This window comes from Protobothrops mucrosquamatus, unplaced genomic scaffold (assembly GCF_001527695.2).
Source record: "Protobothrops mucrosquamatus isolate PMUCROS unplaced genomic scaffold, P.Mucros_1.0 scaffold53, whole genome shotgun sequence".
NCBI classification, from domain to species: Eukaryota; Metazoa; Chordata; class Lepidosauria; order Squamata; family Viperidae; genus Protobothrops; species Protobothrops mucrosquamatus.
Window position 1 is genome coordinate 776,011 of NW_015386434.1, and position 27,605 is coordinate 803,615.

Below are 27,605 nucleotides of genomic sequence, written 5' to 3' on the forward strand. Positions count from 1 at the left end.
TAAAGTGTACAGTCAAACTACTGTGATGTTTCTGTGTGTCATATATGTGTGTGTGTGTGAGTATATGCATAATGCTATTTTTTGAGAGCTGCATGCAATGACATCTCATTTTAATGTACGCTGATTAGTGTACATTTAAAGTGACTATTCTATTCTATTCTATTCTATTCTATTCTATTCTATTCTATTCTATTCTATTCCATTCCATTCCATTCCATTCATACACCTGAATGTATCAATGGCTCTATCAGAGTCAGGAAATATAGAGCTAAACCCTTTTGTGCCTTCTGATGAAAATTGTCCCCAACCCAAAACCTACAACAAATGTTATCAGCAGTGAGGAAAACAAATCTTCCTCTTTGGAATAATCTGTATACTGCAACTATTTGCAAATTTTCTTGTAAACGTGAATTGGAATTCTGGGATTTTCATCCAACGTTACTAGAGAGAGAGATTAGACAAGACTGACATTTGAAATGATGGGAACACATAAACTGTAAATCACATCACATACCCCTTTGTGATATTTACAGGAGATCCAGGAAGGAGGTCAACAGTCCATAACAATTTTTGGCATCTCCCTTTCTTTGTTCAATCAGCTGAAACTGAAGTGTTACTGTAGTTTCTAGCAACGGGTTACAATAACTTCTGAAACCCTTGCGTTGTTTCTTTCACCAGCTACTACTCACCTGAATCCATCTTTGCAAACAGAACATTTGTCCATTTCTCCAAAGCATTTCTTACAGTTTTGATGACATTTCTGACAACGTCTTTGACCTTTTCAGGGTAGGGAGAAGAGGCCAAAGTGAAAAGGAATTCCAGAAATTAGGAACGCGTAATTGCAGATGTCACATTTTATGACTTACACAGAATTTAATGGCAAGTTAAACCACCTGGCACTGAACAATAAGGGTACTTTTTTTAAAAAAAAAAAGAAAAAAATTAGGCTGGATGACAGAAATAACTACGGTAACTAGTCATTTCAACTTAAAATATATCACTTCCTAGACCTTTTCATTTGGGAGAAATTCTCAACTTTGGCAAGCCTACCTTAAATGTTCAAAACCCAAGTCAATTAATTTAAAATGCTGGTTTTAAAGCCATTGATGCTTTTCAGATTTTATTGCAAAGTTTCCGAAACATTCCTCATCCCATCTCAGACTGGCAGGAGATTAAATCAATGTCTTGATTAATAAGGTTAAGCAACACTTTCTATCTGAATCCAGCACGTTGCTGCATAGCATATAAGGACATGGATGGTGGATATGTAACTCTTTAAAGGAGCTGCATCCTCAGAATATACTTTAAAAAGCTGCATATAGATATTATATATTGACATCCCTGCAAGCCAACTTTTTGGCGTCAAATCCATAGTACTATTCAATCCCATTGATTAAATTAGTCTAGTTGCATCATTTGGGATTCTTCATTTGCAGTTAGAAATAGCATTTATTTAAATGCTGGATTCAGTAATCCTGCAGCATGTCAATCAATCAACCCTAGTTCTCCTTGATCAGTCCCCAGATCTCCTATTTTAATCAGTGAGGAACAATTGTGGGAGGGAAAACTGCCCAGGTTAACCCAACATGCTAGCTAAAACACACTTCTGCAACAATATGTGTATTTCTCGAAACGTTGTCAAAGCACTTCGCCTGTCCAAATTGTGCACATTAGGGAAAATTGCTTGCAAAAGCACTAAAATAAATAGAAACTGCCCTTTGTGCTGGCAGAAAAAACAACAAAAACAAAAAGGAAACTGACGCAGACCTGAAGCAGAATTAGTTTCAGATGGGAAAAGGGAAACATGTCACAAAAAGCACCTTTTCCAGCTACGTATTAAAAGGCATCAACTGAAGAAATAAGGGACAGCTCCATTTATCAAATGCATATACTAGCCAGACGGATGTAAGATGTACATTGGGATGAGTGAGGGCAGGTGGGGTGAAGGAGAGGAAGACAGGTAGATAATGCAGATACTTATTTAGATCACCCCTTTATTATTTTTATATATAATTCAAAGTGGTGGTGATACTTAATACTCCTTCCTCCTCTTATCTTCCCTCCAACAAGAACCCTGTGAGGTGAATTGGGCTGAGAGGGAGGGACTGGCCCAACCAGTTTTCGTGCATAAGGCAGGACTAGAGCTCACTAGTCGTCTGGTAATTGGCTCAAGCCAGCTTTCATGCCTAAGGCGGGACTAGAACTCACCATCTCCTGGTGACTGGCCCAAAATCATCCAACTGGCTTTAATGCCTAAGGCAAGACTAGAACTCAAAGTTTCTAGCTTGTACTTTAACCGCTAGACCAAACTGGCTCTCAGTGTAGGTTACATATGCATAGCCAACCTGTCTTGCCCTCTGCCTGACCATCTTTCCGTTTATCCATCCATCCATCCATCCATTCATCCATTCATCCATCCATCCATCTACCCTATCCATCCATCTACCCTATCCATCCATCCATCCATCCATCCATCCATCCATCCATCTACCCTATCCATCAATCCATCCATCTACTCTATCCATCCATCCATCCATCCATCCATTCACCCTATCCATCCATCTATCCATCCATCCATCCATCCATCCATCCATCCATCCATCCATCCATCCATCCATCTACCCTATCCATCCATCCCCCATCTCAACCCCAATGTAAATCCTACATCAATCTAGCTACTCCATAAATCCGGTGAGATGAAATGTAGCTCATGAAAGCTTGTGCCTTTTTTTTTGAAAAAAATGTTACAGATAGTCCTCGGCTTACAACCACAATTGAGCCCCAAATTTAGGTTGCGGTGTGACAGAATTTGTTACGTGAATTTTGCCCTCCTTTACGACCTTCCTTGCCAAAGTTGTTAAGTGAATCGCTGCAGCTGATAAGTTAGTAACATGGTTGTTAAGTGAATCTGGCTTCCCCCATTGACTTTGCTTGTCAGAAGGTCGCAAAAGGGGATCACCTGAACCCGGGACACTGCAACCGTCATAACTATGAACCAGTTGCCATCTGAATTTTGATCACGTGATCATGGGGATGCTGCAAAAGTCGTAACTGTGAAAAATGATCATAAGTCCCTTTTTTCAGTGATGATGTAACTGAATGGTCACTAAATGGACTGTTTTACGTCGAGGATTACCTGTACTTGGAAAAGATACTACCAGAATCCTATTTTTTGTCACCATAGACGGACCTGTTTCCCTCCTACAATGTAGCAAAAGCAAAATTGATTGATTTTTCCCCTCCCTAAGCAGGACAACAGTCAATTAGTGGAACTACAGATTGAGTGCAAGCATTAAAGGTTTTAGAAGCTATTTCACTTTCGGGGAAGGATGAAAACAAAACCGCTTCTTAAAGCCAAAGTTGCTACAAAGACTTCAAGCTTTTGTTTAACGTGCTGGAAAGTCTTATGCTCTTCCTTCAATTTTATGAGAGCTTCGGGGGTAGCTTTGGCAATCTGAAAAATGTGAAATCAATTAAAAGACAAATTATTTGATTTAAAACTATTACGGCTCTTAGTTAATGTGTTTTTATATTGCTGCTAATGATTGTAACTCTAGAATTGTTTTGCAAGAGATCAACTAAAGTACACTAAGATGAATGCAATTAAAAATACATAAAAATAATTGGGACGGTGGGAGGGAGGGACGAAGGCAGGAAGGCAGGAAGGAAGGAAAGAAGGAAAGAGGGAAAGAAGAAGGAAAACAGAGACAGTGCAGGACTCATTCATGCCATCTTCATGAAAAGACACCTAAAATGTTATAATAGGAGAGAAACCATTGTAGATTGTACTGTAGATGTCACCTCAGGGAGAAAAATACATTTCCACCCCCCTTTCTTACCGTCATCAGAGTAAAATCCAGCTGGACACAGCATCACACAAGTGTTTGTCTCTTGGTGGTGATAATAACCACGCTTGCAGGCTGTGCATGAGTTCTGGCTTCTGCCCAAACATGCTTCACAGCCCCTGTGACATCTGCGGCACTTGCGTTGCAGACTGTCCCCAAAGAAGCCAGGAGGGCAGGAGTTCACACACTTCCTGGAAAAAGTCCACAAATGTTCCAGATTAGACCAAAAGATGACCCAGGATGGCAAGAACTGCCGAACAAAGAAGAGCAGCAAAGTAGCTCTCGTAGATTCTTTCTGTGATGTCTTCCATCATAAACATTAACGCCCTTTCTTGAATGGATCTTGGACCAAAGATCCCAAGAATGGATGTTGGACCAAAGATCACAAGAATGGATGTTGGACCAAAGATCACAAGAATGGATGTTGGACCAAAGATCAACCTGATGTCCTCCAGATGTTATTGGATTAGCTCCACGTTCGGCTTCATGGGCTGAAAATTATGGGAGTTATGGTTTGACCTGTCTGGTGGACATCAAGTTGGGAAAATCTGCCTTGGAAAATGGAGTTAGAAAGGAGAAGCTGGAGAATTTAGTGTAGTTTTTTCTATCAATCTGATTCCTTCTCAGGCCAGCCCCACAGTCAGAGAGGAAGCTACTGATGTTAAAAAAAAAAGTAAGGAATTGTGTGGTGGACATATTAACTATCAAAAATCTGGAGTTAATAGCCACAATGTACCTGGAGGACTGGTTGGGAATGGGTGACATACAACATGTTGCTAGTGTTTAGAAATTTAGCATGTGGAACTAATTGTGCAAAATACATTGAACCCGCTCTGTGCCTACCCCTCACCAGCGACCCCATCTTTTTCTGGCGTTTCTGCTGATTACCTGCCAGTTTTAACACTTCCAAGGCTGTAGTGGAAACAGTTCAGGCACTGATCAGCATTGGGACCATCGCATCCTTGGTCGCCACATTCCCTATGACACAGACCTTAGGGAGACAGACAGATCTGTTGAAAGAAGAGATATAAAACTCTTCCTACTTCAACCTACACAATGGCATCCAGCACTACATATCTGGAAAACCATGCCACGGTCTTGATGCCATCTCCCCACAAAACATCTGTGGCCTGAGTCATTTGCTTTACCCTACCTAATGACAGGGACAGCTGGGCTATGTGCTAATGCCCATAAAGGAGAATATTTGTAGCTCAGGGTTCAAATGTGGGGTCCTTGGTGCTCTCTGAGCTTTGTTGTTTTCTTCCAGACATTTCATTACCAAACTAGGGGACATCATCAGTGCTAGAAGGGAGTGGGGTTTGATGATGTTACCTAATGAAATGTCTGCAAGAAAACAACCAAGCTCAGAGACCACCAAGGACCCCCTTTATATGCTAATGCTTTATCATAGCTATAGCCTTTGGCTAACTTAATTGACAAGCTGCACAGCTCCAGCTAAGCTTTTTATTGACTTGGGTCTTGCAAAATAACATCAATAAGAGACCACAAAATTATGTGAACCCCTGTTAGGGTTTGGTCAATCTCCTGTGTCCTAATAGTATGACTGTATGGCAGTGGTGGTGAACCTATGGCACGGGTGCCAGAGGTGGCACTCAGAGCCCTCTCTGTGGGCACGCATGCCGTCGCCCCAGTCCTAGGCCTTCAGCTGGGTTTTATAAAACCTTTTCGCTTTAGGCCTCCGTCGCCGTGTGCCAAAAAAAAAAAAAGGTTCAGTCAATTTCAACTTCTTGCAGGAAAAAAAAAGATCTTGCAAAGTTGGAATTGATTGATTGAACTTTTTAGTCTCACCCAGTCTGCCGTTACCACCGCAGCCACGCCCACCCAATGGGCCACACCCACCCAATGGGCCACACCCACTCGACACTCGACAATGCATAAGTGGGTTTTGGGTTGCAGTTTGGGCACTCGGTCTCTAAAAGGTTCGCCATCACTGCTTTATGGTAACTATGAGGTTCTGTGTGCAACATGTCTGACTCCTAATGTGGAGAACTTTTCTTATGAGCCGACAGTGTTGACAATTCAGGATGAATGAATAAGGGTTTTCTGGTTATGGGACCTGAACCTATTCCTGCCCTTTTAAAAATCTGTTGCAGCTTTAGCTCCATTTCTTTTGCATCTCAAAGCTATTCTTCTCCTGCATTCTCCCCACTCACCTGCTGTTCTAGATGGAAGAAAGATCCATATCAATCTTCCTGCATGGAAGTTAAGAGTGAGCACTTATCTGTGCATGAAATGGGGCAAGCAGGAATCTCATCTTTGGTAAACAATAAAATGTATCTGAGCTGATCCAAGGATAAAAGTGGCTTGCTCTGTTGGATGCTTGGCATCCTCATTGCCATTGGCACCATCAACTGTGGACAAACCTGTGTCTTAGCTTTTTAAAGAATCTATTTATCTAAATATATCTATAGCAAAGAACCGAAGAAGGATTTTTTTTTTGCAGTAATAAGGTAGCTCAGTTAAATTTTATTGCTTGCCTTCCCACTGATTATCCATCTCATCAGTGTTTAAGGATGGATGAGGGATCTTCAGAATGAGCTAATCAAGATCTGGCCTGGTAGGGCTTGGTAGGATATCAGTAGGAATACTAAAAGATATACTAGACTGGGAATAATTTTTAAAAAAATCCCAGAAAAAAATTGATCAAACAACTTCTCTGTTATTGCAAAAAAAAAAAAAAATGATTTGGTTGTGTCTATGAGGTTCTGCGGACAGAATGGGACAACTCGCTGTGCTATGGTCAACTTATCACGGGACAACTCAACAATTCAATTCAATTATTTAAAAGAATTTTAAAAATACTTTAATTTTTGTCATTCACCTGTCATTTTGTTCTTCCTTTGACATCCTTTAATGATTCTATTTCACCATTTGTTGATATTAGTGCAACTCTTGTCTTGAGTCAAGTTGGCCACAGTGAGATGGCTGCGGCACGTTGGCCATGGCGAGTTGTCCTAGACCAGGGGTCTGCAACCTTGACAACTTTAAGACTGGTGGACTGAGGAATTCTGGGAGCTGAAGTCCAGAAGTCTTAAAGTTGTCAAGGTTGCAGACCCCTGTCCTAGACCCTCTGCAGACTTGAGCTAAACCTGAAGAATTAGCTTTTGAGAATCTTCTTAGCAAGTTGATGCTCTAGGCCAAAGATCCCCAACCTTTGGGGCACCAGGGATCGCTTGCGTGGAGAGAGGTTTTTCCACGGACTGGAGGGTACATGGTTTTGTGTTCTGCCTGCATCCCACAGATAGGGCTTTGCTTGTTTGTGCAGACTGGTTGCTGGCATCCCGCAGCCCGGTACTGGTCCAAGGACCGGGGGTTGGGGACTCCTGGTCTAGGCCTAGGGCTACTTCCATACCCTTCATGGCTGCCTCAGACAATTTTAGTGTGTTCTTCTCCGCAGAAGAAGAGCTCAATTTGCAATAGTGGTGAATATCTGTAGCTCAGGTGTAGGACAAGAGTGAAAGTTTGTTCTCCAAGCTTGGTGGTTTCACAAGACCTACTGACTACACGAAGCCCTTATAAACAGAAGAACATTGACCCTGACATCTCCTAAACTCCACTGAAGATGTTACCTAGCCTGGTAATAATGAAACGTTCGGAAACCAACTCACAAGCTCAAAGAACGAGCCTTCATCCTCAAGAGCTCAATTCTACAGGGACACCTTTGGATTAGGAAGGTCAGGAGACACTTGGACAGGCCAACGGTTCCATTGGAAAACCAAGGATCTGCCTCTGATCATCATTATGTATAGGGGTTGACAAGAAGACTGTCTTTCCTGGAACACACTGCCTCCAAGTTTCTCCTTGGAACAACATGAAAAATGCCATTGCATTTTGAGTTGGTTTTTTTTCTTCTCCATCTCTTTTTGCAGGATTGGGATACTGTCAACACACTAGTAGGCTTGTGTGTTTAGTGCTAGATTGATCACAACTCACACAGAGACAGTGGCTAATTTTCAGAAGACCCTTAATTACTTTGGCCCTGTCATGTGGTTCTATCATATAATGACATTTTACATCAGCTACAACGTTGTTTCCCAACAGTTGTGGTTTGATCATTTTCTTTGCCAGGGGGAAAATGGAAATAGTGTGCTTTGTATAAAAATGAAGGATGTTTGTTTGTTGGTTGGTTTGTTTTCTTTTTTAGCTGCTGTCTCCACTCTTCTGAACAAGGCAGCCACCAGAGAGACACAAGAAGGTGCTGTGCAGCTCCATCGTCTGACTCTGACTATCGGAAATCAACTTCAGATGTGCCTGTAATTCAAAAAGTCCTTCCCGTCCCTTTCCAAGCCTAACAATGCAGGCCCCCACAATGCGAGAACCTTTTTCCTACTTCCCTGTTGTTTAAATCAAAACCAAGTTTCTTGGAAATCTGAAAGGGATCTCATTTTATCCAAATTTGTATTTGTGGGGAGAAAGGGAATGCCCTGGTGCTGGTTTTAATTATTTTGTAAGAGAGACAACCTCTTGGAAATTCATAGAAGAGACTTTCCAAGCTTCGCTTTGTGGCTGATTGCTCAATCACGAAGTAAACATGCTCGGTGTTCCTAGACTGCCTGTTCTAGTTTTGCAAAGGAAAGAAACAATGGAGAGCTCCTTGTGCACAAGAAGCACAGCTAGAAAGAAGAAATAAAGGGTTGGGGGGCATTTTACCTGTATATTCGTCTTCTTCCTCTGGCATCTCCATCTGATTTTGGAAGAAAGCAACTTTTGAAGGCTCCATTTCCAAAGATGGCGGGTCCAGCATTGTTGACCTAAAGTGCTGGGTACTGACATTAGAGGAAGGATGCTCAGCCGTCCCATATAGAATGAGGCTCCATTCTTTCAACTTCCCTAGGAAAGATTAAAAGTTAATATTGTTTTCCTCCATGAGCAGTAATTTTGGCTGAGACATCCTCTCTGTTAGTGAATGAATAACCCATGAAAAGAGATGCAAGATGGTATAGGGTCAGAAGAACAAAACAACAGAGTTGGAAGGGATCTTGAAGGTCTTCTAATCTAATCCAACCCCTTGTTCAAACAGGAGACCCTCTACCATTCCAGACCAGTGGCTGTCCAGTCTATTTTTGAAAACCTCCAGTGTTGGAGCACTCACAACTTCTGGAGGCAAGTTGTTCCACTGCTTAATGGTTCTCGCTGTCAGGAAATGTCTCCTTAATTCCGGTTCTCTCCTTGATAAGTTTCCATCCATTACTTGTTCTACTTCGGAGAGTAGGTTGACCCCTATTTCCCTGTGACAGCCTTTTAATGCAAAGGAGTTATGTACGCATAAGGATCAGTCAACAAGTTCTTCGATATTTATTAAAGTCCATCTTTAGAGCTTTCCTGGAACCCTGGAGATAATAATAATAATAATAAAGTTGGAAGGGACCTTGGAGGTCATCTAGTCCAAACCCCTGCTCAGGCAGAAAACCCTACACCATTTCAGACAAATGGCTATCCAGTCTCTTCTTAAAAACTTCCAGTGTTGGAGCATTCACCACTTCTGGAGGCAGGTGGTTCCACTGGTTAATTGTTCTAACTGTCAGGAAGTTTCTCCTTAGTTCTAGGTTGCTTCTCTCCTTGATGAGTTTCCATCCGTTGCTTCTTGTCCTGCCTTCAGGCGCTTTGGAGAATAGCTTGACTCTTCAATACATGTAGTCCTGGCCTTACTTACTTACTTTTAGTGACTCTTTGAAATTACAACCGCACTGGAAAAAAAGTGATTTGCAACCAATGTACACACTTATTCTGTACTGGGCTGTTTGAAGAGCAGTTCTCTTCAGCAATTATATACATACAGATAGTTAGGAAATCTGTGACACCAGCAGCTGTTGAAAGGATCACTGTATAGAAAGAAGGCAAGTCTACTGTAATGCTCTCTACATGGGGCTTCCCTTGAGGAGCACCCGGAGGCTCCAGCTAGTCCAAAATGCGGCCGCGCGGGCGGTGTTGGGAGGGACTCGTCGCTCCCACGTAACACCACTGCTGCGCGAGCTGCATTGGCTGCCGGTGGCCTTCCGGGTGCGCTTCAAGGTGCTGACTATCATCTTTAAGGCGCTCCATGGCAGCGGACCAGGATACCTTCGAGACCGCCTTCTGCCACAGATTACCTCTCATCGGCCAGTACGCTCCCACAGGGTGGGTCTCCTCAGGGTGCCGTCGGCCAGACAGTGCCGGCTGGCGACCCCAAGGGGGAGGGCCTTCTCTGTGGGAGCTCCCACCCTCTGGAATGAGCTACCCCCAGAGATCAGGGTGNCAGAGATCAGGGTGATCCCTGATCTCCCTTCCTTCCGCCGCGCCCTCAAGACATGGCTATTCCAACAAGCGGGACTGGCCTAGGGCAATTTTTAAGAGGGGTTTTTAGAGGGGTTTTTAATCATATTTTAAATCAGACAATTTAAATATTTCATTTTAATTAATTTTAATTTTGTGATTGTTATTGGTGTTTTTAATTGATTGTCAGCCGCCCTGAGTACGCAAGGAGAAGGGCGGGATATAAATTCGAATAATAAATAAATAAAATAAATAAGTCATTTGGGAGATGATAAGTGGAGGTATCTCCATCACCACCATACAAATCCATGGGTCCTTACAAATGAGCTGCCTACATCAGTTGTACTTGGGATTCTGGGAGACATAATCCTATGGACTCTGAAAAATATCAGATTGGGAAAGGCTATGCTACAGGGGAATGAGAAATATATGCTCTTCAAAAGCCTCCAGGGCTCTATCCAGCTTTTCCACTTGTTCTGGTTTGCCCCCTTCTTCAATCTACTTCACCTTGTTTGCTTATACTTCTAGCTACCTGAGTGAACCACCGGCAAAGTTATGATTGTTCTGGATTTCAGCTCCTTTGGTGCCACTGCAAAACCCTGGCATAGTTTGCATGAAGCTAAGGGCAATTACACCTTTTAATTTCCACCGCCAAGATCTGGAAGTCCAGAAACAATTAAAAAAAAAATCCTACATTTCAACATAGCTTTTTTGCATCTGCCTGTCAGCACAAATTAGTTTGATGCTTTCTAATGGGATTTGTATTGGAGATATCTGTTGCTTTTTAGACTTTTGTAAAGACTGGGGGGGGGGCGAGGGGGGGATGCTTCTGAACATAATTTATAGTTCTGTTAGGGAAAGAGACCAGAAACCAGGCAGAAAGAAGACTCCATGGAGCAGTGAGGCCTTCTTCTCAAACACCAATTCATCACCAGTCATTACTGTCACTCTCAGAAAGACCGCAAGCTATAATAAAGGACAGTGACATAGAGCAGACATTTGCTTTGATAAATACAAAGTCTGTCCAGTACACAAATGCCTTTTTAAAATGTGCCAGAAAAAAAAATCTTCTTTTCTTTATTGAGTTCCAATACGTCAACAAATTTGAGGATAGGAGAGGAAAGGTTTTTAGGGTGACAGTCTTGTCACTATTGCCAATGAATCTCGCAAAACCAGAGGACGTTTTTACAAGCATTCCTTCTTGTCCCTTGATAATTGCTCCTTCTGGACACTAACCTAGACAGGTATAATAGCCAAGAACCTGTTGAACATGATGAGGGAAAAAATAAAGACTTCCTCTATGTCTGACTCTAGGGCAGACATGTCAAACTCGTGACGTTACGTGACATCGCGCAACGTATCAGAGCTTTTTCGCCATTGCCGGCAATGGGGTGGGTGTGGTTTCCTGATGATGCATCTGGCCCGCGGGCTGGCAGTTTGACACCCCTGGTCTAGGGAGTAGTGCTCATCTCCGTTTCTTAGCTGAGGGAGCCAGCACTGTCTGAAGATGCTTCCATGGTCATGTGGCCAGCATGGGTCTTCACCAAGGTACACAAAACACTGTTACCTTCCCACTAAAGTGGTACCTATTTATCTACTTGGATTTCCATGCTTGTGAACTGATAGGTGGAAAGGAGCTAACGGGAGCTCACCCCATCGTACTGTGCTCGGGTCTTGAACCCGGGCTGTCAGCTTTCCAGCTGACAAGCTCAACTTCTTTAACCTCTGAGCCATCACATTCCCCAAGATGAATGAGATCTTCTCATGAGAATGAGAATCCATTCATGAGAATTCTCTCCTTTTCTTCATTGTGAGAATTCTCACTCATTTATCCCTCAAATGACTCACTGAACCACTTCAACAAAGATATAATTAGGCATTTGTGGTTGAAAATCTCCATGGAAACTCTCTACTTGTTAGGGTAGGGGTCCTTCCTGGAATCTGGGCACCATGGAATTGGTGCTTCACCTCCTCTTGTCTTCAAAAAGAACTCAAGTGCAAGTCAACGTGGAACCAAGAAGAGATGGATTTCTTAGGAATCAGCTTGTAACTAACCTTTGGAAGCAATCAGCAGAAATCTTGGTATATATTAAGCAAGGAAGACAGAATTATGACTTGGCAGCAGGAACTGCAATGTGGTTGGTTTGGTTTCAGCTTAACTGAGCGTGACTCTAGCCACTGCAGAGCACAAACCACAATTTATGGCCAAGAGCGACATGTAAGCAAAGCCAATTGTAGCTCAGTTAGTCAGCTGTGATTGTACAAGTTATGGCTTGGCACAAAGTATGAATCCAGTCACTGTAAAAACACTGCAAATATTTTTACATGCTTACCTTGTAGGTCTGGGTTGCGAACATGATAGGGCTTATCCTGGATCTCCAGTGTCCATTCTCCAGCTGCCCTTTCACCCCAGCAGTGGACAGTCATGAATTCCCAGTGTTTGAAGCCTTCATTAGACTCATCATGCTGTCTGTTAATGAGATACCAGCATCAAGAGTTCATTCTCAAGGGAAGGGAAGGGAAGGGAAGGGAAGGGAAGGGAAGGGAAGGGAAGGAAAGGAAAGGAAAGGAAAGGAAAGGAAAGGAAAGGAAAGGAAAGGAAAGGAAAGGAAAGAACTGGCAGCTCTTGTGTTCCTTCCTAGACTAGGAAATAGCTATCATGTCTGCTTTTAACACAATTGTCCTAGTGAAGCTTTATCTAACCAAGCTTATGTGTTGTATATAAGAAGCTTAATCATAGTGGAAGAACTAGCCAACCGTATTTCAATGAATCATGTCCTCATTTCTTTATTTCCCAACAGTATCTAATTATGCTCCAAACTATATCTGAGGCTTAAGGGCCATTAAACTTATAACGTCAAGCTGGAAGTAAATTTTGGATTTCTATCTCATAAAGATATTCCTTATCCATGTGAGTTTCAATGTCTCTCTTGAATCACATTTTAGCGACTAAATAATTAGTTACCCCTTGGTATGAGAAGTGATATTTATGGGTAAAATACATTAAAATACAACACCAGCTTGCAACCGTCTTTTGCTTTTAAAATCTTCATAGAAGGTAATTCAGAGGAAACCACAAACAAGTCAACAATTTGAGGGACTGGACAGTAAATAAAATTAAATATAAATTCTCTGATAACTGGCTCAAGGAATATCTGTACCCTTGCCGTAGCAAACCCACCAACTAGCTCTGATGTAGGTATTATATTTATCATCTAACCAACTGCAGCCCTTCAAAGACCTCTTTTGTAGTCTGATTCTGAAACCAAGAAATAGTTTGAAATAATTTTCCATTTTGAGACCTACACTAGAAGTGCATTTGCAAAAGTTACATCTCCAGGGTTCAAACTGTTATTAATTTTAACAAAGCACAAAATACAAAAGTATATATAAAAAAGTCAAAGGTAAAATAAGGGGAGGAAAAAGGGGAAGAGAGAAAGGTGTAAGGGTAGAGGGAGGAAAGGGGAAAAAAAGCATAGATCTCTGACTCCTTTGGGTGCAGTCGAATAAGACAATAATATAAAACCTCAACTTTTCACTTTTGTATAATAGCGCGACATAATATCTCCAGAGGAAACCAACACAAAAATCCAAATGACAAAGTTTGGATGTTAAATTTTAAGGCAAGAATTCAAAACCAGAATGTGACTTTTCAAATGACCGATTTGGCCTCCGCCGTCTCATCCAACTGAATGACAAGCACGTGTTGTCCCCAAATGGCTGGCAAACACCTGTCATCAAAATTTGCAGCTGACAAAGTGAGCTGGAAAAGAGACATACATTTCAATTTTAATGCACGTGTGTGTGTGCTCCCAGCTTTCCTCAGCTGGTTCTTGCCAACACGCTGCCCAAAACAGCTTTAACTTCGCTTCGCTTCAACTCCGCTGCTGCCCAATGATTTGGATCAAAAGGGCATTGCTGCTTTGCGGATCAGCCAGCCCTGACTTGGCCAGGGAAACGGTATCCACCTTTTATATATATCCAAATTTCTTTTTCTGATATTGTAAAAAAGTAAAACTGCAGTATAGCAGTTAAAAATGTCAAGGTGTAATCAATCAGACCGGTCTGTCTGAAAAACTTCCTATATATATAGGAAGTTTCTCAGACAGACCGGTCTGATTGAGTACACCTTGACATTTTTAACTGCTATACTGCAGTTTTACTTTTTTACAATATCTTTTACCATGCAGCCCCCAGCTAGGGGCGTTAAGCAGGCTCAAGTCGCAACTGCGAAACATTTTAAATCCAAATTTCTTTTTCTGACAAAGAGTAAAGAATTAAATCGGGAGACTAAGATGGCCATTTCTAGCTTGTTCTGCTTTCATCAGTTAGCCATACCCTTTATGGGATTCGAACCTAGGCAGTTTTACATACTAGGCAGTGATTTAACCACCAAGCCACAGGCTCTCCTCCCCTCTTTTGCCAGCTGAGTCAAGGGAGTATATACAGGAGGTTTCTCAGACAGACTGGTCTGATTGAGTACACCTTGACATTTTTAACTGCTATACTGCAGTTGGCTTGGTGGTTAAATCACTGCCTAGTATGTAAAACTGCCCAGGTTTGAATCCCATAAATTTCATAACTGATGAAAGCAGAACAAGCTAGAAATGGCCATCTTAGTCTCCTGATTTAATTCTTTACTCTTTGTCAGAAAAAGAAAATCACCGAGTAGGAATATGAAAATGAAACGGAACAGCTGAAAGGGCAGTTACAAAGATATAATTATGCAAAAAGCTCATGGGTTGAAGGAGACCAATAATCAGAGGCTCCATAAAATGTGCTGGGGTAACTGGTAAGCTACAATTGAACTTTTCAGCTGGCTGGGTCCCTATGCACTGCGACGCTGTAAAGTGGCCTGCGTCTTTCTCGTTTAGCATAAAAGGTGAACAGCCCAATCATTACATATCATGTCACCCAAGTCCTCTCATCTCGCTGGGAGCTCAAAGAAGAAAAGGCTGAGATACAACTAGGATCCATCCAGGAAAACTAGATAAGGGTGGAACATTAGAGGGGAAAAAAAGATGGAAGATAAAGTCACTCCCTTAAAGCCTTTATCTCCCTATATCTACACTTGAGTCTTCAATAAAGCTGCTTGTTATATCAGTTGATGGCCAGCCCATGTAAAAAAAAACAGATACAGATACAGAATAATAGAGTTGGAAGGGACCTTGAAGGTCTTCTGGACCAACCCCTTGCGTTACTTCTGAGAAAGCCTCAAAGTTTGACCCAACGGAGGCCTAATCTAGAACGAAGATGCCTGTTATTTAAGGCAGCATTCATAGGAAATCTCTCTTCCTTTCAGATTATTTTCAGCAACTCACAAGCTCAGTGCCTTACTGGATCAAAGCCACGTTCTACAATTCTCCATCTTGTTCCCTTGACTGGCTCTTTGGACGACTCCAGTGGTAGCCTTGTGGCAAGAGTGGAAACTTGTCCATCCCACCCCAGGAGTTCCTTGGTGAAACAACAGAGCTATCCAACAATCCCAATTGTGTCGGGATCCCAATGGTGTTGTGGCCGAAATTCAGCGCCACTCACCTCCTTGCCAGCAACTGGGACTTGGTTCCAGAAGGAGATGTTAGGTATATTTGCAGATCTCCCCGCCGAGGATGCGCGATGGAAATTCGTACAACCACATGCTCCAAGTAGACCACGTGATGCTCTGAGTTGTCAGCACAGGCACTGGTTAGAGTCATAGTCCGGATTGTTTTATTGGCAGGGATGAACCTGTGTGATTGGAAATAACCAAAATAACGCATTAACAGAGGGATAGAATCAAGATCACATGAAGTATTAATACCACTTTATAACTCCTTGGGCAGACCACACTTGGAATACTGCATCCAGTTTTGGTCACCACGATATAAAAAAGATGCTGAGACTCTAGAAAGAGTACAGAGAAGAGCAACAAAGATGATTAGGGGACTGGAGGCTAAAACATATAAGGAACGGTTGCTGGAATTGGGTATGTCTAGTTTAACGAAGAGAAGGACGAGGGGGGACATGATAGCAGTCTTCCAATATCTCAGGGGCTGCCCCAAAGAAGAGGGAGTCAAGCTATTCTCCAAAGCACCAGAAGGCAGGACAAGAAACAATGGATGGAAACTAACCAAAGAGAGAAGCAACTTAGAACTAAAGAGAAACTTCCTGACAGTTAGAACAATTAACCAATGGAACAACCTGCCTCCAGAAGTTGTGAATGCTCAAACACTGGAAATTTTTAAGAAGAGACTGGACAGCCATTTGTCTGAAATGGTGTAGGGTTCCTGCCTGAGCAGGTGGTTGGACTCGATGATCTCCAAGGTCCCTTCCAACTTTATTATTATTATTATTATTATTATTATTATTATTATTATTATTATTATTGTTGTTGTTGTTGTTGTTGTTGTTGTTGTTGTTGTATCTCAAAAGCAGTAGAATCCACACGGGAAAGACTTGCTTCAAAAGGCATGCCAAAAAGCAATTCTCAAGGTTAACTCAAATCCAGCTCCTCTCGATTCAGAGAAATATAAGGTGTAAACCATCCCAACCATTTCCAAGTCATCCAAGGGTACCAAGCACCCCAATCCTGTCTGTGGCTCCCGAGAGTCGCTGTCACTCGCCGTGGAACAAATTGAGCCAGATTAAACCAATGGCATGATTTAGCACAGGGCAGCTTCCAACATTAATCCTACAACTGTTTCTAATTGTTTTTCTTTAGAAGAAAGGGACAATCAACAGCATTCTGGGTTCTCTTTCAAGTGGAGAGTTCCGCGCTTTTGGGGGGGGACATTGATTCTGCTGTATTGCCACCAGCAATAAATCAACTCCTCACTTGGAATCCAAAAACATATTGCTAATGTCTAATTTACAGGGAGAGCTCTGCTCATTGGTTCCAGATTTGCTCTATGGATAGGCTTTTGAGCATCTGGTGAAGGACTCTCTCGAGGATTATGTTACTTTGGCTTACTCATAAAGGGAGAGTCTATGAAAACCATAAGCCGTGACGTCATTTCTTGGAGAGAAAAAGGTCTTTGTCAGTGAACTTCACAACATTACTTGCATGCAGCATGATTTCATTTTCTAAAGGCTGTTCTGCTCAGTTGTCTTCAACGTGCAGTTGAAGCAGTCACCAGCGCCAATGCGCTGATGCCAAAGAGAGGACTAAAGGGCAAAGAAGTCAAGGTTTTCTAGGAAATCCAATCCTATGGCCTGGTGGTATTTGCGTTGAGATACCAGGTGACTTTTTGACTTGTTCCTATCAGTTCGTTGAAGAAGACAGAAGGGTTTTTTTTTCCAGACATGACAAACAATAATAGCTTAACTCTGTGATTCGATGTGCTAAGATTAACTATGGTTTATTCATCAATACTGTTGGCATATTAAGCCAGCCTTAACCAAATGCAGCTAGATCAGGTATTTCCAGTAATCCCCAGCGACACAGAAATGTTTAAGACCTTTGAAAATACTCACTGAAAAGTGCACAGATTGGAGAAGGCTACCTTAAGTCCAAAACAGCTGCTTAACATCTGTGCATTATATACAGTCCCAGCCAGTCTTTTAAATGGAAAGCTGGAGATACAATGCAACTCACCGGATAGCATGCTGTCTGCAATAAAAGCCAGCTCAGCTGTGAATGTGAAAGAAATACCGATCTACCTTCCTTTGCTCGAAGGAATGGAGAAATTCAAGCAAAATGTTCTGTGTACAGATGGGAACTCTCATATCTAACTTTCCTGGCTTCCACTAAGTTGGCAAGCTCAGTTCAAAGTGGTGCCCTCATTTTCTTCTAGGGTATTTGAATTCAGCTGCATACATCCACTCTGATTTGCAAATGGTGTTGGAGACACTGATTGGGGTGCGACAACAAACTACACGGGGTCATTCATATACAGAATATAAGAGGTGGTATCAAAGGCGCTTTTGACATTTTGATGGTATACTGAAGTCTCCCTTTTCAGATTATTGCAACGGTGCTATTCTTAATGAGGATTTTTTTTTTTATGCTAACTTCATTATGACTGCATACATCTTAGGACTCCAATCTAGTTGTCTTCTGTTCTTAGTACAGAAAGAATCTAGAAAGAGTGCAGAGAAGAGCAACAAAGATGATTAGGGGACTGGAGGCTAAAACCTATAAAGAACGGTTACTGGAATTGGGTAGGTCAAGTTTAATGAAAAGAAGGACTCGGGTGATATGATAGCAATGTTCCAATATATAAGGAGCTGTCACAAAGAAGAGGGGGGGGTCAACCTATTCTCCAAAGCACCTGAAGGCAGGACAAGAAACAATGGATGGAAACTAATCAAGGAGAGAAGCAACCTAGAACTAAGAAGAAATTTCCTGACAGTTAGAACAATTAATCAGTGGAACGACTTGCCTCCAGAAGTTGTGGATGCTTCAACACTGGAAGTTTTTAAGAGAAGACTGGACAACGATTTGTCTGAAATGGTATAGAGTTTCCTGCCTGAGCAGGGGGTTGGACTAGAAGACCTCCAAGATCCCTTCCAACTCTGTTATTCTGTTTTGAGTTTTGTAACCATTTCCCCATGTGTGATGGATTGAGGGGGGGGAAAACAAAATACCTTTTAAAAAACAGCATATGAAAATTAAAAGTATTAGAAGGACAAAAGAAAATTAAGAGCCAAGGCCAAACACAGACATCATGGTTGCCACTGGATGCTAGCAGAAATGGGGAAACCATATCCTTTTATTGAATGCTCCCAATTGTTTGGAAGCCTTGCTTCAGTTCCTTAGATGGAGCTGAGCAACTGCTAGGGGAGAGCGACCAAGCTCAGATCATAAATCACAGGGAACACCATGAAAGCCAGGTGAAGGATGACCTGGACAGACTTCCTTGATCAAAGGAAAGCCAATTCTTTGCTGGCTTCCTATCAGATTGCTACATAAGCTGGCAGGAGACATTTCTGTGCCATTTGGTTCTAGGTGAGCAGCTCCCATGGCCCAAATAAAAGACTGGATCTTATGCCGGTAAAATGAACAGCTGAGCAAAGGATAAGCACTCAGTAAGTTAGAGGGCAAAGAATGAATTTAAGAAGCAGGCTCATATAAGCCATTGGTCCAGTTACCTCCAGTCTAAATTGAGCCCTGTGCTCTTTAGAAGGCCAGATCTTGAAGTTGAAACTCAAGTACTTTGGCCACCTAATGAGAAGGAAGGACTCACTGGAGAAGAGCCTAATGCTGGGAAAGATTGAGGGCAAGAGAAGAAGGGGACGACAGAGAATGAGGTGGCTGGATGGAGTCACTGAAGCAGGAGGCGTGAGCTTAAATGGACCCCAGAAGATGGTAGAGGACAGGAAGGCCTGGAGGAACGTTGTCCATGGGGTCGCGGTGGGCCGCAACTGACAACAACAATGCCACCTTATTTTCCCATGCCTCTATAGAAGACTCTACCCATCTGAGTCCAATCATCTAAAGAAGATGGCTAAGTAATCAATGTAGCCGGCACCCCACCCAAATGCCTAAAGGGCACGGATGGACTGAATTGACAACTCTGGCAACTGCACAGCTGCACAAATTGGAAGCATTCAAGGAAGGGGAACAATTGTGGAAGGGAAACTTGATGACGAAGAGAACTAATACTGTCTCCTGATGAACCATGAAACTAGAGGCAGGTGTGGCGTGTTACAAATGTCCCGGGGGTTGAAATCTGGGACTTGTTCCTTCCAACTTCTCCAAAACATCACATGTCAAATCAGAGGTCAAATGTAAATTGCTGAAGTCATTTACTTAATAATATGTTGCACAGCATGTGTGTGTATGTGCATATAGTCCTATAGCTGCTCCGGGAATACAAATCAATATCAAATATTTAGATGGCAAGCATGTATTCATTTTAATTTCTTTCCTCTTTTCTATTCCCGTGTCGACGTATACCCTGCACCACGCGAAGCAATTCTTGCCTCTTTATAAATAAGGAACTGTTATCAAATGTTTACTATCCGTTTAGTTTTTCCCCTTTTCCAAGAGGTCATGGTCCTTTCTTACTTGCACATTCACAACACTTCTGCTATGAAGTAGCGTAGACTTAGTGGGTGAAATTGATCCAAAGTCTCATGGCCACGAAGGCATCCAGCATAAGTATGTTCACTGCACTGATTCTAAAACAGGCAGTGGAAGTAATTTATGCAGTTCTGATGCAAAACTGAAGCCCTGTTTGGCTACATCTAATAACTCAATATTTTCCTTTGTAATGCATCCTCACCCCAGAACAGGAGGAGAAGAATTATTTGTACGTGCATGGAATTACGAGCAAGGCTAAAGTGAATTAATTTTCAGCCATCTCTGGGTTCAGAAAAAGTTTTGCAATTAGAACTTCTTGTCATCAGAAAAGCCACACCAAACTAAATCAGGAGAAAAGAAACAACAACAACAACAACAACAGCAGCAGCAACAGAAGGGCTTGGAAGAGTTCGAGAAGGTTTAGGGACATGTCTGTGTGTGTAGCCTTCCAAGAAACAAATTAAAGCAGGGGTCTTCAAACTTGGCCCTTTTATGACTTGTGGACTTCAGCTCCCAGAATTCCTCAACCAGGCACGCTGGCTGAGGAATTCTGGGAGCTGAAGTCCACAAGTCATCAAAGGGCCAAGTTTGAAGACCCCTGAGTTAAAGCAACCTCATAAAGCAGTCCCGTGCCCAGGCAATTATAGAGGCTACATTTGAGCTAAAAACAAAAAGGACCTCCTTAAAATCCCACAAAGGTGTGGGGCGTTTCATTTCTTGCTAGTATGTTTCCAGCCTGCTTGATCCAGGTGTGCATTTAAAAGGGCCTGCAATTTTCCCAGGTCATGTCAATTTCATTACTGACAACTGAGACCTGCATGCAAAACACTACAAGATAAACGTGCTTAGTGCAGGTTTATGTTTATTTCACACCCTGCTTCCTCTCCTCTCTCTCTTTTTTGTCTCACCTTTCCATTACTCGGGTTTATGCTTTCAATTTACAGCCGGTCACAATGTGATCTACAGTTTGACATGGGGCTCCATAGTCACACTGAGGGCAGGATGCTATGCCCCTTGGCACTGACACAATGGCAAATAATCAAAGAGTCAATCCATCCAGATGTGAGTGCTCTCACGACACTCACCAAGGTCTCTTATTTGAGGTTCCCACGCAGATGTGTTGGGCAGGAACCGTCTTCCATCTCTTTGCTTCCATAACCAGAGATTCTGCATCTACCAGGCCAAATCCATACAAATGGCTAACTGGAAAGAGAAAGTGTCTCAGAGATTCACTGGTTTATTGAAAAAAAAACCACAATTATTTTTCACAGTTTTGTAAAGAAAGGATTCCATCTGCAAATATGAAAGAGCTTTGCGCGGCTCTTTTAGCGAATCTCTTCCTATAGATGTTCTATTTGATCCTTTCCCTTTTCTATCCCGATTTTCCATATCATTTTGGTTTCAAGGTTTTTCTTTCTTCTCCACATGCAATAATCTTTATTTGTACAATATCTCAACCCCTGACAAGTCATGTTGTCAAACAGTAAAGGGGGAAAAAAAACCATCCTGAATATTTAATATTCAGCCCACACCCCAAAGATGTTAATGTATTATAATTCCAGCATCTTTAGTTAGCCTGGCCAATGGAAATATAGTTCAACAATATCTAAAGGACCTCAGATTTGCCACCTCTGTACAAAACAAATTGGATTTCTCTCTCTCTCTCTCTCTCTCTCTCTCTCTCTCTCTCTCTCTCTCTCTCTCTCTCTCTCTCATTTGCAGTCACAGCCAAGTTTTAAAATATATATTGTGTATGTGATGCCAGGGTGACTCATAATTTGGGATGTTGTTATTGTTTTTTCTGGACAGCTGTGCTGACTACTATCATTTATTCTGCATGTTCATATACTAAATTAAATGAGTCAGCAATTCCTAAACAGGTCTCAACTAGATATGCTGGAACTCCACCTCCTTAAATTCTCTGCCAAAGCTAAATACCAGTGGTGAAAGTGTTTTATTTTATTTTTTTATTTATTTAACATGGATTTATATGCCGCCCTAGAAGGAGAGAAATCCAGGTTTTAAACCACTCTTAACCACAGAAACTCATTGGATGACTTTGGGCCAATCCCAGGCCATCAACTCAACAGCCAGTTTGGTGTAACGGTGAAGGTGCTAGACTAGGTGTAGTGAAACCAAGTTCTAGTCCACCTTCAGCTACAGAGAGCAGGACACTTGGCTTGTCCTTCTCTCTTAGGTCAACCTACTTCTCAGGACTGTGGTGGTGAGGCAAAAGCAGCTCTTACACTGTGCTTAGATACTTAACAAATAATTATAAACTTTCCACGTTGAAAAGACTATGCTGAGCTAGAAATTCTAGGAATTATCATGAATCTGAAGAACACCAGTTTGGAGGAAAGTAAAATAGCATAATAATAACCTGAACGGGGTCGATTCCAGTGTTGGGATTCAGCCGGTTCTCATCACTTCGGCAGAACCAGTAGCTAATTTTTTGTTGCCCAGGCCCAGAATGGACTTCCGGAAGTGGCCTCCACACAGAGAACCGGTTGTTCACATGTTTGAATCCCACCACTGGTCGATTCTGTTGTTTAAAGTGAACTCATATGTCTTGCTTTGGTCATGTTTCTTTATGTTAAAGATAAACAAATGTCCCCCCCCCAAAAAAAATCTGGATTGCAAGGGTGACTCCAAGATATAATTTTATCATATTTTACCTATATTTTAAATTACTGTACTCTATTTTAATTTCATTTTAGACTGTATTTTACTCCAATTTCATTTTAAGTTGTATTTTACTCTAGTTCCATTTTAAACTGTATTTTATCAAATTTCATTTTAAATTGCTTTTATCAAACTTTAGTAATAATTTGTTGCTGGAACTTTGCACTTTGATATGGCCCAAGGGCTAATCAATAAAGATTTATTATTATTACAGCATACTGTAGCACAATCGTGCCTACTGTATCCATTAGAAAATGTTTGCAAAGTTCGTTCCTGGGCATCCATAACCCAACTCCCTATCTGCATAGGCACATCTGCTTCCATTTGTCGTAGAAAAACTCCAAGAGCAACTGGCTATTCGTGTTCAGAAGCCTGCAATAGTTTTACTAAAGGATTACTGTAAAGTCGCTGAAAATAAACACAGAAGGTAATTTTGACAAGGGCTTATTCTGAACCTGGACAATGTCAAGGTTCCAGCAAAAACTAAAGCTAAGAAAAACAAAAAGGGATGTGGGGGGGAAAGCAGAGGAATTTCTCAGATCAAGTTAGAGAAATCAATTCGGAAAAAGTTAATCTGTTTCCGAATGCTATTTTTGCCTGAGAGTTTTGCCTGCTGAAACGGACGGGTGCTTGTAAATATCCCCCGATTAAAGCTTGGCTCTAAGCGGATTAGCAGTCCTCAGAAGGATGAAGGATCTTGGTAGGTCTACAACACATCACGGGCGTGCAAGACCTCTGGCTGCAAGAACCCTACAGGGATTCTGATTTGGCCTTCTAATTCCGGAAAACACCAGTGGGGTTAGGGAGGAGCGGAGTGGTTTTCTAATCAGAAGCCTCCAAGGAATTGGCGAATCCGATCCTGAGATTTAGGGTGAAATACAAATGAGTCAACGCGCTGTAACCGCTGGGGAATAAAAACGGAGTTTGTTCCACCAGCTCAACTCTCTCATCGGAAACGCACTTGACTCCATGATGCTCCTTTTGCACAGAGCTGCAACAGTAAAAACGTTTGCAGTTTCTTCAGCTGGCTTTGAACCACGTAGAGACCCCTCAAAAGCTTTCGTTACAGCCTCCTCGCCCCCCCAAAAAAGTTCCCACCAAATGGTAATTTCTAAAGTCACGGAGGGAAATCTTATTAAATACCCACAGAGCGTAGTCGGACTAATGACATGTTTTACATTGAGTGTAATTGTATTTAAATGTATGTTTACGGTTAATTATCTGTCATTCTGTTTTTGTCCCGACCGCAAAGATTTTTGGAATTGAGCACCCTTACTTTAAAGAGTCACGACAAATAAGAAGCAACATATTCTCTGTTGTGGTGCCTGCCTTCTGGAATAAGGTTCCCCCCAAATCCAGATGACTCCCACCCTGTTGACATTCCAGAAGTCCTAAAAGACCTGGCTGTCCTCCCAGACTTTGGGGTAGATTGGATGGAACCCCATTGTTAGAAATGTTTCTCATGTGTCAAATGTGTTTGGATAGAGTAGTCTGGATTTGCCATGTTGCTTATTCTCATGTGTTTCTATTTTGGTTTGTGTTGTATTTGTGTTGCTTTTTATAATGTAAGCCCATCCTGCAGTCACGGACACTGAAGTTAAAGTAAATTAATATATATATATATATTAATTCAGTAGTTTTTCTACTACCTTTCCTTTTGTCGTTCTTCCTGATAAGATAGGTACAGCAATGGAGCAGTCAACTTGCAGAAGTTGTGTTTTCTCCATTTTGGAACTTTGTAAAAAGAGATTAGACAGCCAACTCTCATGGATGGTTTAATTTTCTTTCTCCTTGAAGGAGGTTTGACTAGAAGACCTTCAATGTCCCTTCCAGCATATGAGTCTATGTTTTAAAGCGATGAAGCTGGAAATCGGTATGATTGCTTCCAGCTCTACAATTTTTGTAATTCCATGTCTCTAAACCACTGAGGGATGTTTACATTGATTGTAAACATGCGTGTTTTTGAAGAAATGGGGGAAAAATATCTCCTCAAACTGTTTCACAATAAATCCTGCTTTGGGTTTATTGTTCCTATTTCTAAAGACATGTCAGAAACCAAACAGATTCCTGTTATTAATAGCCAGGCTTGTTCCTACAAAACCCTGGGAAATTAGAATACCTCTTTTCAGGGCTGTTTTGGTCATAGAACAAAAAAGTGCATGGATGCCACTTCCGGAAGTCGGTTCTAGGTGTCGAAGGCCTGGTGGAGGCTTCCCAGGCCTAGAAGAAGCCCATTGGAAGTGCATGGATGCCACTTCCGGAAGTCCGTTCTAGGTCTGGGAGGCCTGGAGGCAGCCTCCCAGCCCTAGAACAGTCTGCTGGAAGTGCATGGATGCCACTTCCGGAGGTCCGTTCTAGGCCTGCATCCAATAAGAGAACCGGTTGTTCAGGTATTTGAATCCCACCACTGGCTAGATATACAGGTAGTCCTTGACTTACGACCACAACTGAGCCCAACTTTTTTGTTGGTAAGTGAAACACTTGTTAAGCAATCTTTGCCCCATTTTACAACCTTTCTTGCCACTGTTGTTAAGTGAATCACCACAGCTGTTAAGTCAGTAACATGGTTGTTAAGTGAATCCGGCTTCCCCATTGACCTTGCTCATCAGAAGGTCTCAAAAGGGGATCACATGACCCTGGGACACTGCAACCATCGTAAGTACGAGTCAGTTGCCAAGCATCCAAATTTTGTTCATGTGACCACGGGGATGCTGCAACGGTCGTAAAGGTGAAAAACGGTCATAAGTCACTTTTTCAGTGCCATTGTAACTTTGGAATGGTCATTAAATGAACTGTTGTATGTTGTATGTGTGAGTAGTAGCTACGTCCTCAAGTATTTATTCTGATTCTCTCTTTTGACTTTGAGGTGGGGAAGGGTCCTGTTTTAGATTTAACTTTTTTAAAAAAGTTCTTGTCCTCTTTCTTTTCTTTCTTCAGTGGAAAACCAACCCACCCATCCATCAAAGCAAAGCAAATAGAGATCATGGCCCCACCCTAGTGAGCCACCATTGTGTGCTATGTGGTTAGAATTCCTTTTCTGTAAAAAAAAGTAGTTTAATAAGTCCATCGCGGGGGGGAAGATCAGGGCAGCTGTGCTGAAATAGCTAGCTGGGAAGTCTTTTCGCTTAAAGAAAAAAAATATATATCCCTGTGTGTTCCTGGCCTCAGGGAAGCCAAAACAGCCCCCCCCACACTCCAGGAGGGCTATTAGGAGCTTTGGGAACAACAGTGGGGTTCGATGGTCCTTCAATATTTTCTTTTATGGTATAAGAATACGGTCCTGCGTCGTGCGAATTAATCAAACTGCTTTTCAACTTCATTTCCTTCCCCGTCTCCTGTGATTTCCTTAAGAAACGCACAGCTATGTGCTTTCCGCTCCTATGCCTCCTCCCTTCATATAAATACTGCAATTCATTTATCACTTCTGACAATTTATAGCCCACCTTTCCTTCAGGAGATAAAGGTAGCCCTCCTTGCCTTGGATATATTTTTTTTTTCAGAACAACCCAGTGGTGAGATTCAGCCAGTTCGCACCAGTTCGGCAGAACCGTTAGCTAATTTTTTGTTGCCCAGGCCCAGAATGGACGTCCGGAAATAGCATCCACACAGAGAATCGGTCGTTCCCCTATTTGAATCCCACCACTGGAACAACCTGTCAGATGGGTTGTGTTGAGGCCGAGTGAGGATTCAGAATCACCCAGGGAAATTTCTGGGGTTAGATTAGAAGATGAGTTTCCCTTCATCACTATATAGTCTCAACTTATGACCGGAATCTTTGCTGCTAAGCAAAGTGGGTCATGCCTATTTTTACGACCTTTTTTTGTCATGTTGTGGAAGCGAATCACTGGAACTCTTGGGTGTATCGTAGGGTGGTTAAGCAAATATGGCTTCCCCCCATTGGCTTTGCTTGTCAGAAGACAGCTGGTAAGTTCGTAAATGGTGATCACGTGACCCTGGGATGCTGAACTGGTTGCCAAGCGCTATCACGTGACTGTGAGGATGCTGTGACAAGAATCGGTTGTACCTTACTTTTTTTTCAGTGCCACCGAAAGGTAGTCCAATCCCTGGATCAAAGCAGGATACCCTACCTGGGGTGGGGAACCTTGGCTGCTTTATGACTTGTGGACTTCAGCTCGCAGAATTGAAGTTCCACAAGTCATAAAAGAGCCAAGATTCCCCACTCCCAGCATTCCTGAGCCAGCCATGTTGGCTCAGGAATTCTGGGAGTTGACGTCCACAAGTCATAAAAGAGCCAAGGTTCCCCATCCCTGCCCTATACCATTCAGGATAATGGTTGTCCAGTCTCTTCTTGAAAATTTCCAGTGATGGAGTATCCACATCTCTGGGAGGCAAGCTATTCCGCTGATTAATTCTCAGGAAATTCCTCCTTAGTTCCGGCTTGGGTCTTCCTCTGAGGAGCTTCCCTCCTCATCGCTTCTTGTCCTGCCCTCAGGTGTTATGGGGAATAAATCAACTCCCTCTTCCCCATGGCAACCCTTCAAAGACTGGACGATGTTATCTTGGCTGCCCTAGGCCTTCTCCTTGTAGGCTAAGCACGCCTAATTCCTACGGATTTCCTTTCAAGAGCGGAATAAACATTGCCTTCCCTTTTTGCTAAAGGAAACCAAACTCCATCCAACCCACAATCTATCCGAAATCTCACCTCGCCATCCAGCTCCATTTGTTTTCCAGTCAGGAGCCAAGAGGTGGACCGGCCGGGATGTTTTCACAAGCAGATGCTGCACATCTCGCCATGTCAGCAAAGGGCTAAAAAAGCACACCAAAAAAAAAAAAAAAAAAAA

At 42.3% G+C, this 27,605-nt stretch overlaps 1 protein-coding gene across 1 annotated transcript in view; it reads right to left on the bottom strand.

The window, feature by feature from the left end:
- The window catches only part of PCSK6 (proprotein convertase subtilisin/kexin type 6), a 62,545-nt gene that overhangs the window by 11,906 nt on the left and 23,034 nt on the right, over window positions 1-27,605 (bottom strand). The window contains exons 9-16 of the mRNA XM_015811850.2: window positions 27,467-27,570; window positions 21,207-21,324; window positions 15,657-15,845; window positions 12,452-12,588; window positions 8,517-8,696; window positions 4,734-4,836; window positions 3,840-4,036; window positions 690-777 (exon numbers count right to left, since the gene is read on the bottom strand). Coding sequence (XP_015667336.1) covers window positions 690-777; window positions 3,840-4,036; window positions 4,734-4,836; window positions 8,517-8,696; window positions 12,452-12,588; window positions 15,657-15,845; window positions 21,207-21,324; window positions 27,467-27,570 — 1,116 coding nt within the window. The remainder of the gene's footprint in view (window positions 1-689; window positions 778-3,839; window positions 4,037-4,733; window positions 4,837-8,516; window positions 8,697-12,451; window positions 12,589-15,656; window positions 15,846-21,206; window positions 21,325-27,466; window positions 27,571-27,605) is intronic.